Raw genomic sequence first — 17,829 nt, forward strand, 5'->3', positions numbered from 1 at the left:
TTGACAACTAGCGCGTAAATTTTTATAACTTCCTGCTCGAAAACTATGCAACGCGAAAAACTGCAAAAGAGCACATTACGGCGTCTCGAACAAAAAAATAAAAACCGAAAAGTTACCCCCACCTTGTGTAATAGTATCGTCCTTCCACGAGAAGAAGGCGCAGCGTGTTTACATCCCCACTCCAGTTGCAATTCGCTGACTCACGGGCATTGGTCGAATACGGTGACGAAGATCGGTGACAGCCAATCAGCGAACTGCAGCCAAGAGTGGGGATGTAAACACGCTGTGCTTCTTCTCGTGGAAGAATGATACCTTAGACACCCGATGGGGTGACGTTGCTGATATTTTCTCAATTTTCGGTACCCATGGTGGCATAAAAATTTTCGATTTCAACCCACATCGCATCCAGATTGAATATCCATCCAGTGTGCGTATCATACACTAAAGTTGTAGGCGCTTAAATAATAGCCGAGTGCATCGTAAACATAACCTAAATTTATTAGAATGGCTTCTCGTGATAAGTACATGTTTCATTGTCTAATTAATTCTAAATAAATTCTGATACAATTTAATAAATATAGTACAGTGCAAATTTATTCTTTATAGAATTAATTACCTATGCGTGTTGCTGTGTTTCCAATTGTAAGGAAAATGATGACAACAGTTTACAATCTACTGATTCATGTGTTTTTATTTCCGAAGAACGAAGAATTGTAGATTTTGCATTTTATAGTTTTCATTTTGCTGAGAATAATGTTGTACAGAGCCTGTGCTACTCTAAAAATTTATCTTGAAAGATACAGATAAAAAAGTTATTCAAAAATTTGAAGATTCAAATCTGGATCCTACGTTTTATAGAGATAATGAATATTCCTACAGAAAAACTTGTAATTTTACAAACTTGACTACGACGATGATCTTTTAACCCCTAAAGCTCAAATTGTAATTGATGGAAAAATGTAATTATACGTTTTTCGTGATGGTAACGATCAGTTCCGAGCAAAGTTTATCTCGTGTACTAATTTAAAAATAATCATTTCAATTGATCTTAAGTTCTTCTTGTAGTCAATTAATACGAGTCACCGAATGATTTGAAATAGATGGTACACGTTGACGTGAAATTATCTAGGTCAGGTGATGATTTACAGTTACTATCGTTTCTTTTATCATTGTTACAACCAACAAATACAATTTTTTCTCGCATCAGATCGACGTACTATAACTCCTATTTAGAATTTCCAAATTCTTCCCTCTAATTGCACGTATGTTCATTATTCATTTTGCAGCGTACATCTATCAGCATTTGAAGCTAAATTACCATATTTTTTACCCCTGTATTTGGCTTGTATCCTTTAAAGCATGATCTCTGTAAAGCCTCAAATTATGAAATGGTAACAGACTTCTTGATTCATTCTGGTAGAAGAAATTAATCTTACAGAGTCTTTCATTTCCTGTAAAACTATCTTCGCGTTTCTCTTGGTCGCGATAAGATGTACTAATCCATTAAAATTTATTAAACAGAAATTTGTATCAAGATGAGAGACTACTCCACGTGTGATGTTCGATCTATGTGATTGGACGCGGAACGATCTATATCAAAGTACGAATGTCTGGATCAGGAAGTAATAATAACAACGATCTGAAGAAAATGAAATTATTGATGCCCGATCTTCGATCGTCGTAAATGGTCCGTAACGTATTTTAAGTACTGTTATATATGATTTTCAAAATAACAGTAATTTTAGAATTGTTTTGCATTCAGTATCGAGTTATAAATAACGGATTCTATTTCTTGATGCAAACCGTTTTTAACTTAATTTATAATACAATGTTTACCTTCGTCTTCAGGATCTATAAGAAAATTCGGCAGCCGTAAGGAAACATAAAGGTCATCTTCCATCGACGTAACGCCTCTGCTCGACATTTTTCAACTTTTAGTTTCTCCCCGCACGCCACTTTAAATTGTATTTCCAATAAAACTACGAATAAGTTTTTTTTTTCTTCTTTTTTTTTCGACTCTGAAGTATACACCCGATTGCCGTGTTTTCTTCGACGACTATAAACTCTGGTCTCGGCCGTAGCGTTGCCGTTAACTGAATTTAATGTACAGACGTAAAACTCCGGTACCAAGTATAATTATCTGTTTGACGTTATGACACGTATGTACTAACTGCTTTGCTCAAATAAATATTACTCGATGCGTACGGTGCTCATGATTTGTGCAGGGTACATGGCCAAGTCGTTTAAATTCATTTATTATCGATACGATACTCGATTAGTAAATTTTTGAACAAGTTACGGGCGACACGGTTCGCTCGATTGCACGAATTTTTTAAATAATATGCCGAAAATATGTCGTAACGAGATTACATAGAGGACGGTTTTATAATACGTATGCATCGATACGGAGAAAATTATTCAAAGGCGGATGAGCGTCGTTCTATTAATCGGCAAACGAGGTTAATACAAGTTGTCTTATTTCTATTCGCGTACTAAAACTTCGAAGCAAGCTAGCATACTGCGCGCGAACGGCCAGAGAATCTCTGTACAGTGGCAAAAATACTATTTGATGCAAGAGGGAAAGAGAGCGACCTCGAAAGAAAGAAAGATGTCGGCTCTTTGCCAAATATCAGAAACGCTACCTGACGATACTACTATCAAATACGCTAACTTCATAGACGTACGTATAACAGTAGTATTATATCTAATAAATAATAGTATGCTACATGCATGTAATCTACAAAACATTAATATTATCGCGTTCTACGTTCAGGCTTTATTTTTCTGAATAAATTTCGTCGGGGCTACTGTTTAAACAGGGCATGTTATTATTATTTTGTTATTTGAATAGCTCTTATCGAACCGAATAACGTTTACTTGAACCATTTTTTTTTTTATCATTCGTCGGTACAGAGATAAGGCAAAAAATGAAAACTGACTCCACAAATATGTACGTTCAAGGATATGTACGTAAGTATTCTAGCTGAAAATACGAAGATAATTTTCTGGTACATTTAGACAACGATACTGGTCTTGTTTAGATTTTCTACAGAGATGAACAGACCCATAGTCTTCCTTGGAAACGAAATGCGCTACGAAACTTGTTAAACATGACAACGATGATCGCTACAGTTTTGGCAACAGTAAATGTTGATTCACGCTCGAGAATATTTGGCAACTAGTTATGAGAATTAATGTACTTCGATTTTAAGGTCGACATTTTAATGTGGACAAACAGATTAAATTCGGCCAATTTCAATAACATATTAATCTAATCTAGCTTATGTGTGCATAGTGCCGCACTCGTTCCGGACCACAAGTGGCCCTTCACTAGGCGACGATATAGCTAAACCTAACCCAATCACTAAATCTAATTACTTAATTTAATCAGTACTCCGACAATTGGTTTTAGTGATTTGGTTAGGTCTGGCCACTTGTTATTTCGACAGATATACGGCCATACTACTATACTAGTGAATTTTCCCTCTAATGACTACTACAAGCTTCAGCTGATCTCTGCTGACTGTTGCTGACCACTTCTGATACTTTTGACAACGTATAACGATTACTACTGACTTCTACCTGCTTCCGCTGACCTCTGTTGACCGCTGCTGACCATTCCTGATACTTTTGACAACGTATAACGATTACTACTTGCTACTGCTTACTCCTGCTGGTCTCTGCATGCCTCTGCATCCCTTTACTAGCCTCTGCTGGCCCCTGCTGGCTCTTGCTGACTATATGTATTAAAGCTTTGTATAATGTAAATCTATAAATGATATAATTTCGAAGAATTCTATGTGTTCTCATCATTTTTACCTCCCTTTCCCTCTCCAAATCTTTCCCTTAGTTATAAGAAACCGTTTTTCCAGTTAAAACTGGATTCCCATAGTGCCCAGAACGTTTTCTGAAATGCCGGTGACCATGACCTTGATCTTGGCCCACTTTCGAAATTGGGTCAAGGCCATCCGGATTTCCAAAGTGTCTGGAATTTTTCTAAAATTCGAATGGCCTTGACCTTGACCTTGACTCACTTTCGAAATTGGGTCAAGGCCATCCGGGGTTCCAGTCTCCGGATTTTTTCTGAAATTCGAATGGCCTTGACCTTGACCCACTTTCGAAATTGGGTCAAGGCCATCCGGATTTCCAAAGTCTCCGGATTTTTTTCTGAAATTCGAATGGCCTTGACCTTGACCCACTTTCGAAATTGGGTCAAGGCCATCCGGATTTCCAAAGTCTCCGGATTTTTTCTGAAATTCGAATGGCCTTGACCTTGACCCACTTTCAAAATTGGGTCAAGGCCATCCGGGGTTCCAAAGTGCTTGGAATTTTTCTAAAATTTCCAATGGCCTTGACCTTGACCTTGACCCACTTTCGAAATTGGGTCAAGGCCATCCGGGGTTCCAAAGTGCTTGGAATTTTTCTAAAATTCGAATGCCCTTGACCTTGACTGATTTTCGAAATTGGGTCAAGGCCATCCGGGGTTCCAAAGTGCTTGGAATTTTTCTAAAATTTTAATGGCCTTGACCTTGACCTTGACCCACTTTCGAAATTGGGTCAAGGCCATCCGGGGTTCCAAAGTGCTTGGAATTTTTCTAAAATTCGAATGGCCTTGACCTTGACTTTGACCTTGACCCACTTTCGAAATTGGGTCAAGGCCATCCGGGGTTCCAAAGTGCTTGGAATTTTTCTAAAATTCTAATGGCCTTGCCCTTGGCCTTGACCCACTTTCGAAATTGGGTCAAGGCCATCCGGGGTTCCAAAGTGCTTGAAATTTTTCTAAAATTCGAATGGCCTTGACCTTGACCTTGACCCACTTTCGAAATTGGGTCAAGGCCGCCCGGATTTCCAAAGACTCCGGATTATTTCTGAAATTCGAATGGCCTTGACCTTGACCCACTTTCGAAATTGGGTCAAGGCCATCCGGGGTTCCAAAGTGCTTGGAATTTTTCTAAAATTCTAATGGCCTTGCCCTTGGCCTTGACCCACTTTCGAAATTGGGTCAAGGCCATCCGGGGTTCCAAAGTGCTTGAAATTTTTCTAAAATTCGAATGGCCTTGACCTTGACCTTGATCCACTTTCGAAATTGGGTCAAAGCCATCCGGATTTCCAGTCTCCGGAATTTTTCTAAAATTCGAATGGCCTTGCCCTTGGCCTTGGCCCACTTTCGAAATTGGGTCAAGGCCATCCGGAGTTCCAAAGTGCTTGGAATTTTTCTAATATTTCGAATGACCTTGACTTTGACCTTGACCCACTTTCGAAATTGGGTCAAGGCCATCCGGGGTTCCAAAGTGCTTGGAATTTTTCTAAAATTCTAATGGCCTTGCCCTTGGCCTTGACCCACTTTCGAAATTGGGTCAAGGCCATCCGGGGTTCCAAAGTGCTTGAAATTTTTCTAAAATTCGAATGGCCTTGACCTTGACCTTGACCCACTTTCGAAATTGGGTCAAGGCCGCCCGGATTTCCAAAGACTCCGGATTATTTCTGAAATTCGAATGGCCTTGACCTTGACCCACTTTCGAAATTGGGTCAAGGCCATCCGGGGTTCCAAAGTGCTTGGAATTTTTCTAAAATTCTAATGGCCTTGCCCTTGGCCTTGACCCACTTTCGAAATTGGGTCAAGGCCATCCGGGGTTCCAAAGTGCTTGAAATTTTTCTAAAATTCGAATGGCCTTGACCTTGACCTTGATCCACTTTCGAAATTGGGTCAAAGCCATCCGGATTTCCAGTCTCCGGAATTTTTCTAAAATTCGAATGGCCTTGCCCTTGGCCTTGGCCCACTTTCGAAATTGGGTCAAGGCCATCCGGAGTTCCAAAGTGCTTGGAATTTTTCTAATATTTCGAATGGCCTTGACCTTGACCTTGACCCACTTTCGAAATAGGGTCAAGGCCGCCCGGATTTCCAAAGACTCCGGATTATTTCTGAAATTCGAATGGCCTTGACCTTGACCTTGACCCATTTTCGAAATTGGGTCAAAGCCATGCGGATTTCCAGTCACCGGAATTTTTCTAAAATTCGAATGGCCTTGCCCTTGGCCTTGACCTTGACCTTGACTCACTTTCGAAATTGGGTCAAGGCCGCCCGGATTTCCAAAGACTCCGGATTATTTCTGAAATTCGAATGGCCTTGACCTTGACCTTGACCCATTTTCGAAATTGGGTCAAAGCCATCCGGATTTCCAGTCTCCGGAATTTTTCTAAAATTCGAATGGCCTTTCCCTTGGCCTTGACCCACTTTCGAAATTGGGCCAAGGCCATCCAGATTTCCAAAGTGTTTGGAATTTTTCCAAAATGTTGGCGGCCTTGAGAAGAAGTGGCATGTATCTTATAACTAAGGGAATGATTTGGAGAGGAAAGGAAAGGTAAAAAATGATGGCAACACATAGAATTCTTTGAAATTATATCATTTATTGCCATAAATTTACATTATACAAAGCTTTAATATGTATGTATCATGTCAAAAGTTGTCAACAAAGGTCAGCAGTGATCAGCAGGGGCCAGCAGAGGTCAGAAGAGGTATGCAGCGGCAAGCAGGGACCAGCAGGGGCAAGCAGTAGCAAGTTGTAATCATTATACGTTGTCAGAAGTATCGGGAATGGTCAGCAGCAGTCAGAAGAGGTCACTGGAGGTCTGTAAGAAAATTCAAAACTACATGTAGTCGTGCCTTGTACCTCGTATTTTTACCTTATGCTTCAGGTAAAAGGGGGTATAATTTGGTAAAACAGTTTTATGACATTACCTGCTAATTCAAATTACTGTTCTGGAATTAAACGCTATGTTTTGTACCTGTGCCTCGAAACATATCGAGGAAAATCATTATTAATTAATTTCTGTAAGAATTCATTCTTCTGTTTTGTTCATATTATAAAAATAAGAACACTTCTTAGTGAAAAATACTACAGTGTGCACGATACTGGCAAAGAGTGGACACTCATTTTAATTTATTAATTTTCAATCTTAAAGTATTTTGTTTTTGAAAAATCGTATTAATAATATACACATGTACGCTCATACATAGGAATAATGAAAAAAAATTTCTTTTTTTTCAATAGTTAAAATATGATTAGGGGGTCTTAAAACGTGTATTTCCATAAAAAAAATTTCACAAAATTTTTTTCTCATTATGGTACTTTGCTTATGTGAACCTACGTAGATCGGAAATTAAAAATGCCTGAGCAGTTGAGATTCCTAGTCGCATGCCGTTGACGCGAAGTCGGATTTCAGTTATTCGAGAGCGAGAAGGCAAATGTGTTTCCCTCTCGACTCCCACGAAGCGGTCCGAAACTACTTCGGGCAGCTTCGGAGAATCGAGGAAGAGGGCATGTGTCAGTTTGTCTTTGTCGACTCTCCGAAACTCTACGAGCTCACGTACACGTGATCTGGCATAGTGTGAGTAGTACACCTGGTGCTCAATTTGGCATCTCTGGTCATCAATGGTCATCAGTGGTCAACAGGGGCCACCAGAGGCCGCTAGAGGCCAGGAGGAGCAAGCATCAGCTAGCAAAGGCCAATAGAGGCTGACAGAGGTCAACAGAGGTCAATAGTTATCAAGAGTTACTATTGGTTTGGACCGAGTTATTTGACTAGGTCAACGTATGTAATTTCAAGTTACTTTGTATTACACTTAGCGTGATTGTATGTTTACGCACAAAGAAATGTAGAAGTTCCAGTTACGCAAAGCAGAAGTTGGCAATGTTTTCGAACTAACGCAATGGAAACTATGGCTTGTGGGCATTTTGCCGTTGAGGTCGAAGCATTTGGATTATTATTGCTCCGTTCTCGTAGTTATTTTTACTCGTAATTGTAATTGTTTTTATATTTTAATTGCTTCCGAAATAATTGAATTCTTCTATTAATTAGTCTTAATTCCACACATTAAGCTTGCAGGGATACCGAAAGTGTCTTTTAACCTTTGTGTCAACAGCAGAAAAATTATACGTACGTCAACAACAGCATACCCGGGTATGCACATACATTTTGTATCGGAAATGGCATGGCGTTGTGACAAAAATGTGAATAATTAACACATTTCTTTTAATCTGGCTAACTTTTTATTGTTATGTTCTTGGAAAGTATGTTTATATTAAGTATGTGAAAAAAGGTTTGAGAAATATGTTATTTTAATGTATAAATAATGAGTTTCATAGATCACACTTTACGGTGGTGGTATCTGAATGTATGCAAAAAGATTTGTTTAGGTACAAACATGTGGGATCTGATAGGAGGGTTTAGGACAGTAAATGAATATACAGTAATTCCTCCCTGAGGAAACACACGCCAGCAACGCAAACAAACTGACAAAGCAGCAGCAATAACGGACATTTGTTTGATGCTGAACAGCAATCTACGTAGCAATTATGTAGCAGGAGCCAACGTCACTGTCGATGAACAACTGTATCCTTTCCGTGGTGGTACTGGTTTCACGCAATACATACCATCAAAACCCGCTAAATATGGAATAAAAGTGTGGTGGGTATGCGACTCCATTTCGTCTTATCCATTGAAGGGACAAATCTACACGGGAATGGCGGCGTCCGGTCAACGGGGAAAAAACGTAGGTGAAAGAGTGGCGAAGGATTTGTGCGTCAATCTTTTCCGTGGAAGTGGGCGAAACATTGTGTGCGATAATTTCTTCACCAGCTACAATTTGGCAAAAAGTTTGATGATGCAAATTATCGATGTTGGGCACAGTAAATAAAAGACGAACATTTGTGCCACCAAAATTTCCTATTGCAAAAGGACGTGCAGTGGAATCCACCATATTTGGTTTCAGCAACAATATTACAATGTGTTCCTGCGTGCCGAAGAAAAATAAATCAGTTGCGGTCCTTTCAACAATGCATTACACGACCGAAGTAGAAGGTCCAAACAAGAAGCCACTAATGATATTAGATTACAACAAAACCAAAGGTGGCGTTGATAACATGGATAAATGCCTGGCAGAATATTCAACTAAGCGGCGAACGAATAGATGGCCTTTGGCATTTTTTTATAATATTCTGGATGTGGCTGCCTTTGCTGCGTACATAATTTACGTGGAGAAGAACCCAGACCTGAAGGCTTCTACGAGCCGGCGTAGGATGTTCCTTCATCGACTTAGCGAACAACTGACGAAACCTGAGATAGAAGTAAGAGCCAATAATAGTCGAATATCAATAATATTCTCTACACGCAACGCCATTGAAGCAATAAACGGCGATCCCTTCACGGGCAGAATCAAAACAAAGGGTAATTGTTACATATGCGCCAAACGTCGCCCAACAAGGAAAGCCTGCACATTATGCAAAAGAGACCCGTGTCTGCAGAACATTCTACTAATATGCCGCAATGCAATAGATGTAGTTAAAAACTTAATAATTTCCAATTCGTTCATAAATTTTTTATTTTATTATATTATCATTATATTCTCTGTACTATTTTAAGAATTTGATGAAAAATAAAGTTTACTTTTCAATTATATCAACATATTTGCATGCGTTTTCATATACATACCCGGGTATGCAGCTGTTGACATAAAGGTTAAAAGAATATAAAACGTTCATTCGTCGTCTAAAAATCTATTGACATTGTTAGCTGTCATTCTGTGTATTTGTTTAAATAAATTTTCTTCGATAATCTTTCTGCCATAGTTATTTAATTAATTACACCTATTCCCATATATTTCTGGATGTTACGTACTCTGACAATGTCTTTTATGATCAAAAACAAGTATACGCGTAAGTACGTATGGTTAAGTTGTGAAATGTACCCCTTATGTGGATATATGTATGTATATAGACGAAATAAGATATATACACTTATTTCGTCTTAAGCATGCACGAAGATTTATTCGAATAATTGAAAAATCGTACGTTCGTTAAATTTGATTTAATTTATAACTAATCATTATCGAGAAATATATCATACTTTTTATCACGCATTCGATAAGCGTACATATGTAACATAAATACATATACATACTAAATAAACTTGATCAGCGCAATGGTGATTTGTTTTTTATCAGTGTAGCAATGTTTGTTGCAGTTATCTATTAATGGTCAAATGTGCGTGTCATCAGGTGATTGCGTACTACGGAGATCGCAATAACAACATTTAACGCAAGGTTTTCGATTTGTTTGTCACCTGAACGGGTATCGTAAATATTAAGGTTAACTCAGAAGTGGTAAATTAAAGTGACAAAATTTCAATGTGATTAAAAGCCCAATTAGAGGAATCGTTTGGTAAACGATGCGCTTGCATTTTAATATCTGTGTGATAATTTCGTTGTTTTGTATCATACCTGTGAAACCGTGGCACTACGCAAACAAACAAATATCCCCCGTTATACTTGGTAACCGTTTTCCATTACACCAGATAACGCTTGATCAATTGTTTCTTCTTTAAAATTTAAGCGATTCTTGTGCCAAAAGTTCCAGGTGATGGAGGCAGTCAAGTCGAAGCGAAACTCAATAAAACAATCACGGTGCATTATTTGTGCGAAAAGGTATCCACAGAGTATTTTAACATTTGGTTGAACCTGGAATTACTTGTACCGGTTATTATAGATTGCTGGGTATGGACTTTCTTTTTACGCCCTCTGTATCTTCGACAAAGCGCAGCAAATTACAAAAGCATTATTATTTTAAGATCGATAACATGAAATTAATTTACGACAACGCGACGAGAACAACAAGAAATCAAGACGGCGTCGATATACGTATACCAGGCTGGGGTGATCCGTTCTACGTTGAATATTTGGACCCGAGCAAAGCTTCTCCCGGAGTATATTTTAAAGATATCGGTAACATGTTGGTCGATCAGCTCGGATACGTTAGAAATCAATCTTTGCGTGGAGCACCTTACGACTTCAGAAAAGGACCCAGTATGTATATTCGTTAGAATCGTTTATGTAATTGCAAATGACAGTAAGTTGCGATCCAGTCTGTTATAACGTTACCTTTAGATGAAAACGACGAATTTTTCAATAAACTAAAGACATTGGTTGAAGAAACGTACAATGCGAACAAAGAAGTTCCCGTGACATTGATAGCTCATAGTATGGGTGGACCTATGACGCTCATATTCTTACAACGTCAAAGTCAAAAGTGGAAGGACAAATATATAAATTCTCTGATTACGCTTTCAGCTGTTTGGGGTGGCAGTGTCAAGGCTGTTAAAGTCTTCGCTATTGGTAAAAAAAAAATTATGTAACGCATGTGTTACGTGTTACGATGTATGTTCTTAATTATTTTTCAATTTTAGGGGATGATTTAGGCGCGTACGTTCTACGCGAAGCTACTTTGAAAGACGAACAAATAACTAGTCCTAGCTTAGGGTGGCTGTTACCATCGAAATTATTTTGGAAAGAGACAGAAGTATTGGTGCAAACCGAACAGAAAAACTACACGTTGTCCACCTTAAAAGACTACCTAATGTACAGTACGATGTTATAACGTGTTATTTCTATTACAGTATAAATAATGACAACTATTTTTACAGAGATATAAATGTTCCAAATGCGTGGGAATTCAGGAAAGATAACGAAAAGTACCAACTAAATTTTGCTGCTCCGGGTGTCGACGTACATTGTCTATATGGGAGTGGTATAGATACAGTGCGAAAGTACGTTGATTCTATCGCAATTCATTAATTTCCGACTATGTATTGTTTTATTTTAATATTCGTGTATAAACGATTTTTAGATTATACTATAAACCTGGCACGTCGATAGAAAGTACGCCTCAATTAGTTCCCGGCGACGGTGATGGCACTGTAAACATAAGAAGTCTGGAGGCATGCAAGTACTGGACGACGAAACAAAAACAAAAAATTTATTCCCAAGAGTTTCCCGGTATAAATCATATGGACATTCTTCGAAATATTAAAGTTTTAAATTACATCAAAACAGTTTTACAAGTGTGATTGTATCATCCAGGCTAAATTCGCAAATTGAAATAATAGAAGACTAATGTACCATGATTACAAAAAATAGTACTGTCCCTATGTATAGTGTATAGATATTTGTATTAAGTAAAGTCGAATGTACATAATTAATGCTATAGAATCCAATTCTTATCAGGATTATATATAGTTAGAAAGTAATCGATGTATTTCCTACTTGTTTCGTACATTTCAAGGTTTGATATTCTTTTTGCATTTTTATATGTTTTCTTTGATATTGTAAATATAGACCTGCACAACTAAATTTTAAGAAAATTATTTTTATTTTGTATGGCGATTGTGTAAACTATTAAAAGTCCTACCACGAGAAGGCACAGTGCGTTTACATCCCCACTCTTGCTGCAGTCCGCTGATTGGCTGTCACCGATCTTCCGTCACCGTTTTCGACCAATGCCTGCGAGTCAACGGACAGCAACAGGAGTGGGGGTGCACATTGTGGATTCTCCTCGTGGAAGAATGGTACAAATTTCTTTAACATCCAAATAAATGACAATGAAATGTTAATTCCAAATAACAGTCAAATCTCTATTCCAACAATGTTTATTTAAATAACGTCGCAAACAATTTACGTATCATTTGCAAATAAAAAGTTATTACTTCGTTTACGTTTGGGATGAACAAGAATAATAAATAAATATTGGTCTTCCAGTTCTTGCCAATTTTCTCAAAAACGAAGCCTTCCACGCAATTACTTGATTTTCATCTGGCCCAATTTGTATCATTTTATTTTAATTTAATAAATTACATATATATCGGGCAAATCAATTTTTGTTGCGACGAAATACGTATTATATGTATTAAAGCTTTGTATAATGTAAATCTATGGTAATGAATGATATAATTTCCCTAGTTATACCACAGATGAGGTCTGTGGTTATAAGAAACCGTTTTTTCGGTTAAAATTGAAATCCCGAAGTTTGTCGTGGAATAGTTCGTTATTTTCAACGTTAGATGGCGCTTATTTTCGACCACAGGCCCTCTGGTGCTAAAACGCCCTAGTTTGTCGTGGAATAGTTCGTTATTTTCAACGATAGATGGCGCTTATTTTCGACCACAGGCCCTCTGGTGCTAAAACGCCCTAGTTTGTCGTGGAATAGTTCGTCATTTTCAACGCTAGATGGCGGTTTTATCGACCTCAGGCCCTCTGGTGTTAAAAAGCCCAAGCTTGTCGAGAAATCCATCTAGCGTGGACGATACGAACTATTCCACGACAAACTTGGGCGTTTTAGCGCCAGAGGGCCTGTGTCGATAAATAAGCGCCATCTAGCGTTGGAGGCAACGAACTATTCCACGACAAACTTGGGCATTTTAGCGCCAGAGGGCCTGTGTCTGTGGGGTCGAGACTTATGGTCTCGTCCGCACAAGAGTATAGGGGAGCAGTTTCCCGTCAAGTGCGAATCCGCCGTAAGGCTGCGCGCGCAGCGCAGCAGGGCGAAAGCGCGTCCTCCCCAAAATGCAAGGACGCTCAAACAAACCACTGCTTTGTAAGAACTGCGCGAAGAAGCACCTCCAAAATATCCAGAGTAAAAACTCCTGCTAAACAAAGACTTGTACGCCTAGCGTGAATAAAGAATACTTGTTATTGTTGTTGTTGTTACATACACGCGTTCAGTCATTTCAAATATTAATACCCGTGGTCGTAGGGGTGGGCCTACGAACGCACGCGCATCATACGTGGAAACGAACCACGTGCATCAAGTCAGCATAATCCCACAACCACAGGCCCTCTGGTGCTAAAAAGCCCAAGCTTGTTGAGAAATCCATCTAGCGTGGACGATACGAACTATTCCATGACAAACTTGGGCGTTTTAGCACCAGAGGGCCAGTGGTTATAGCGTCTACGGCTATACACACAATAATGTTCAGGACGAGGTGGATGAATATTTGGTATATATTCCTTTATTTCTCAAAAAGTGTTAACAAATGTAACTAAACGTAAATCAACAACGTGTCTCCTCGTGCTCTTCCGCGCGCGTTGCCCAAGCTACCTTATTGTAGCTAGAGTGGTCACTCGATTTTGGGAAAACCCCATTAATTCGCTGTCTGTCCACCAGGTGCATCACGGTGATGACCGAGATGCGCCAACGTTCCGACTGGCGGCCACAACCACAAGGCCCTCTGGTGCTAAAACGCCCAAGTTTGTCGTGGAATAGTTCGTCATTTTCAACGCTAGATGGCGGTTTTATCGACCTCAGGCCCTCTGGTGTTAAAAAGCCCAAGCTTGTCGAGAAATCCATCTAGCGTGGACGATACGAACTATTCCACGACAAACTTGGGCGTTTTAGCGCCAGAGGGCCTGTGTCGATAAATAAGCGCCATCTAGCGTTGGAGGCAACGAACTATTCCACGACAAACTTGGGCATTTTAACGCCAGTATCAAAAGCGATCACGAAGAATCACGAATCACGGTGAAAAATCACCATGATTGGCAGTTCACGCCATCTGTAACGTGAACCGCTACTGAAACGCCATCTTTCGGATCACGGTCGTGAACGGAGTTTAATCACGGGCGTGATCGTGATTTTGTGATCCTGTGATGAATCACTGTCAGTGATTTTGCGCGCCATCTTTAGACTGCACACAAATCGTTGTGCGGCCTGAAATAAAAATAAACAGCGTGTTTAGCCTAAAAATGTTATATATTTACTGACATATCGGATAATATTTAATGTACAAAATAGTACTAGAAGACGCGTCTATGTAGATCAGAATTCAGCCTTTTTATTTTTAATGTGCTAAAATGCCAACCGTTATAGCATTGGACGTATCTCTGTCAATGAGACGTCCCGTATTAGGAACCGGTTCCACTGAAAATAATCAAAATGAACAACTGACGAGGCATCATCTAGCTGTACACGGGATAAACGCGTTATTACATTATTTACAAGTGAATTCAAAGTTGGAATTCGTGTCCTTAGTAAGCATCGTTTGAGGTTATGTTATGCCGCTTTGTTATTGTTTTCAATGATCCGTACTATATTTAGTTTCTACGCTTCAGGTTGTCTTCTCTTCGTTGTACGAAGTTGTTTGTCCATTCACTCGCGATTACGACTGCATACGTTCAAAATTACAAAATATAGAGGAATGCGATAAGACTTGTATAGAAACTGCTCTTCATGGCGTTAACAATGTTATTATGGCCGAGTGGGGTAATACCACAGCCTGTCAAGTAGTGCTAATCACGGATGGCAATCCTGGAGTAGGTCCGATGTCTCTAGGCGACTCATTGAATTCTTTAAACGTAACCAGAGACGTAAATCCATTCCCGTTACCTTTTCCTTACCCAGGAAAGTTAAGCGTTGTATGCATCGCTCCGCAACAAGGTATATTTAAAGAAATAAAACTGTTTAACAGTCCTTAGAAGAGATTCATTGGTACGAAGTACGTTCCTAATCTTTGATACATTGTTAGATGCTGGGTTACAAATGGGCTTACCGCTTTATCAACGATTAGTCGAGTTAGCCGGAGGCGACAGCGTTGTACTTGTGCCTGAGGCGCCATTGTCAAAGCATTCGATCGCTGCTTGTTTCCAAAAATTAGCAGAAAGTAATTACGTTTCGTTTCAAGGATATTTAAAATGTGGAAATTTAGGTTCGTGTATTCTTTTATCGCCAGCACCCATGGTAAGCAACAAAATATATAAGAAAGAAACAGAATTACTCTGGAACCGTTGCAATATGCGTATATTATTTTAGCCTTATACCAAGAAAACAGATTTCGAATTAGTGTCCGGTTTAATGATATCAAAAACCATAGAGATTTGCGGATTTATATCAGTGGCGGATGTCGGTAGCCCCAGCGCTATATCTAGACATTTAGTTTTACCATTAGCTACGGAGAAGGGTCCAAGTATGCAAGGCATATCTCTCGAAGAAGATTCGGACACGGACGAGAACGGAGACGAAGGAAAAATACCATCGTTTTGCGTGTTATTGCACGGAGCATTGAAGGTAGCGTTTTAAAAAAAAATTTTTATTTTCTCGTTATCGAGGATACGATAAATTCGTATGTACGTACTACAGGTCGAAAATATGGTAGCGCTTTGTTTATTGAATAACGAATGGTACGGATTTATATACTCGTGGGCGGATACCAAAAAGAAATCAAATTTAATGTTAACGGTATTGGAACCAGGCCTGGACGTTGTACCGTGGTTAGGTAATTTCAGTAATTTAGGCCCGATAGATGCGGCCAAGGGAGCACCCGTTAGCTTTCCAGTTAGACCAAACGAAAAGAGAAGTTACACTCAGAATGCGCCATCTTGGATTCGCCAAGTTGGATTGCAATCTGACATTCAGAAAATTTTAAGGCACGCAAGAAAATTGCCAGAGAAAACGCAGAACTTTTACAAGGTAAAACGATCGTATTTAAAAACCACGAATTCGTTTCATCCCTGACGTTTGAATTTTCGTGCAGGAAGTGAATCGACTGCGCAGAGCCGCCGCGTCGATGGGATTCGTGGAGCTACTGGAAGGTTTGGCGTGCATCTTGGAAAGAGAGTGTACATTGTTGCCACCGAATTTGAACCCCGACTGTACGATTCAACTGGGCCACGTAGCTTCCATGATAAGAAAATCTGAATTTCTCGAGCTTAGGTACAATATACCACCGGCGCGTACCAGGTTCCAACACGGAGGATCGTGAACGAGACGACAACATTCGTGATACGATGTTATATTTGCATGAAACAGTAACAATTTTTACATTAAAAACGATTCTGATGTTTTACACCGAGATCATTTTTTTTTTATCTAAAATACAATTCGTAAGTTATTTTTATAATTTGTTACGCCAAGAGGCTCATCCCACGACTAGCAACGACCAATATTATCCTTCCCTCGCGCATTTAATCATACAACGTAAAATGTGAAGCAAGCCTTTGGCAGTTCGAAGGCTCGAATACGTAGTAAAATCAGGAACATGAACGAACAATACTTTCGTAGGCTCTATATGCAGAGATTGGTAAAATACATATTCGCAAAGAAATCTACCTGCATCGTACGAGACGCAAGCACTGCACTCCGTTTCCATTGAATTTTCATTTATCGTGTCGCAAATCTTATGAGCATCGACGTTAGTTATTAATACCTCCTGCGTAATCTTACTTTCATCTGGACATTTATCGTATATGTCTGGTCTTTCGTAGCCGTTGCTGTGCGCACAACATTCTATAGTTAAACAATCAACTTTGTGCGACACACCGACGTGTAGAATTACCTGTGAAAATAAATTTTCTTATATTTAATATAACAAAATTTCGTTGGAGATAAAGATTTACCGTTGGATTGTATTCTTTCCAGAGTTTGGGTACGTAACTAGCTACATCGTCGTATGAAACTGGTATCTCTTCGACAATCAATTTAACATCTATGAACTCCTTCGAATCGGCGTGCAGTTTGCTTAATTCTTTCACAGCCTCCCAGCTGGCGTTAATAACATGATCGCCGAACGGTCCGAATCCAGTTACTATAACTACGTATTTAAAATCAGAATCCATCGTTACTTCGTATTGTTACATTTACGAGATCTTTGTTATACAGTACTTAGTACCGTTTCGTTTATCATTGTTTACCATTGCAGAAATCCTGATAATCATGTCACCGGGGCGGATTTTTAAAAGTACTTTGTGATGTCATTTGCGATAACAGTTATACCGCATAGATCGCGTTGCTCGCTACTTAAATTTTCTAAATATACAATAATCGATACGAAACTTTCGATACAAACTCTCGAGAAAGAGTTTTGGGCTATTTAAATTTTCTAAATATACAATAATCGATACGAAACTCTCGAGAAAGAGTTTTTAGGTTATTTCGTTAACGGATATAAAATTAAACCGCGTTTCTTCTAATTTTCTCTTTCTATTTTAATTGAATAGGCGCCCGTATC

The 17,829-nt window shown here is 39.1% G+C and overlaps 4 protein-coding genes and 1 long non-coding RNA gene across 6 annotated transcripts in view; 3 read left to right on the plus strand and 2 right to left on the minus strand.

Moving 5' to 3' along the window:
• The window catches only part of LOC122399736 (AMP deaminase 2), a 41,745-nt gene extending 38,063 nt beyond the window's left edge, over nt 1-3,682 (minus strand). Inside the window, exon 1 of the mRNA XM_043400648.1 lies at nt 1,837-3,682. Within this exon, the coding sequence (XP_043256583.1) occupies nt 1,837-1,924 (88 nt within the window). The 5' untranslated portion in view covers nt 1,925-3,682. The remainder of the gene's footprint in view (nt 1-1,836) is intronic.
• LOC122399738 lies at nt 298-1,957 on the plus strand. Its single transcript, XR_006259285.1, has 3 exons — nt 298-427; nt 1,522-1,687; nt 1,849-1,957. It is a non-coding gene; the product is annotated as an uncharacterized LOC122399738 (long non-coding RNA).
• Nucleotides 3,683-9,728: 6,046 nt separating the features above from the next.
• LOC122399716 (phospholipase A2 group XV-like) lies at nt 9,729-12,168 on the plus strand. The gene is made up of 8 exons (XM_043400609.1): nt 9,729-9,847; nt 10,024-10,330; nt 10,410-10,552; nt 10,627-10,861; nt 10,943-11,170; nt 11,242-11,413; nt 11,479-11,601; nt 11,682-12,168. The coding sequence occupies exons 2-8, from the start codon at nt 10,228-10,230 to the stop codon at nt 11,899-11,901; spliced, it is 1,224 nt and encodes a 407-aa protein (XP_043256544.1). The 5' UTR covers nt 9,729-9,847; nt 10,024-10,227; the 3' UTR covers nt 11,902-12,168.
• Nucleotides 12,169-14,463: 2,295 nt separating this feature from the next.
• On the plus strand, nt 14,464-16,711 carry LOC122399802 (integrator complex subunit 14). Its single transcript, XM_043400768.1, has 6 exons — nt 14,464-14,857; nt 14,939-15,263; nt 15,352-15,563; nt 15,636-15,890; nt 15,963-16,292; nt 16,357-16,711. The coding sequence occupies exons 1-6, from the start codon at nt 14,681-14,683 to the stop codon at nt 16,582-16,584; spliced, it is 1,527 nt and encodes a 508-aa protein (XP_043256703.1). The 5' UTR covers nt 14,464-14,680; the 3' UTR covers nt 16,585-16,711.
• Nucleotides 16,676-17,795, minus strand: LOC122399803 (pyroglutamyl-peptidase 1). 2 transcript variants are annotated; one of them, XM_043400770.1, is made up of 3 exons: nt 17,484-17,795; nt 17,219-17,412; nt 16,676-17,157 (listed from the first exon to the last, which is right to left on the minus strand). In XM_043400770.1, the coding sequence occupies exons 1-3, from the start codon at nt 17,503-17,505 to the stop codon at nt 16,768-16,770; spliced, it is 606 nt and encodes a 201-aa protein (XP_043256705.1). In that variant the 5' UTR covers nt 17,506-17,795; the 3' UTR covers nt 16,676-16,767. The 2 variants fall into 2 exon arrangements, with proteins under 2 accessions (XP_043256705.1, XP_043256704.1); XM_043400769.1 differs by having other exon boundaries at nt 17,219-17,794.
• Nucleotides 17,796-17,829: the final 34 nt, after the last annotated feature.

The sequence above is a fragment of the Colletes gigas genome, unplaced genomic scaffold, assembly GCF_013123115.1.
Source record: "Colletes gigas isolate AHSC1104 unplaced genomic scaffold, ASM1312311v1 Colletes_gigas_Sc00015, whole genome shotgun sequence".
In the NCBI taxonomy this organism is placed as follows: Eukaryota; Metazoa; Arthropoda; class Insecta; order Hymenoptera; family Colletidae; genus Colletes; species Colletes gigas.

Bases quoted from the DNA above. Each gene is read 5' to 3' on its own strand.
- LOC122399802 (XM_043400768.1), top strand. From the start codon at position 14,681: ATGCCAACCGTTATAGCATTGGACGTATCTCTGTCAATGAGACGTCCC. The intron at 15,264-15,351 runs GTATATTTAAAG...ATACATTGTTAG, and splicing joins ATGCATCGCTCCGCAACAAG to ATGCTGGGTTACAAATGGGC. The intron at 15,891-15,962 runs GTAGCGTTTTAA...TACGTACTACAG, and splicing joins TATTGCACGGAGCATTGAAG to GTCGAAAATATGGTAGCGCT.
- LOC122399716 (XM_043400609.1), top strand. From the start codon at position 10,228: ATGCGCTTGCATTTTAATATCTGTGTGATAATTTCGTTGTTTTGTATC. The intron at 10,862-10,942 runs GTATGTATATTC...CGTTACCTTTAG, and splicing joins CGACTTCAGAAAAGGACCCA to ATGAAAACGACGAATTTTTC. The intron at 11,414-11,478 runs GTACAGTACGAT...CTATTTTTACAG, and splicing joins ACCTTAAAAGACTACCTAAT to AGATATAAATGTTCCAAATG.
- LOC122399803 (XM_043400769.1), bottom strand. From the start codon at position 17,437: ATGGATTCTGATTTTAAATACGTAGTTATAGTAACTGGATTCGGACCG. The intron at 17,158-17,218 runs GTAAATCTTTAT...TTATTTTCACAG, and splicing joins GGAAAGAATACAATCCAACG to GTAATTCTACACGTCGGTGT.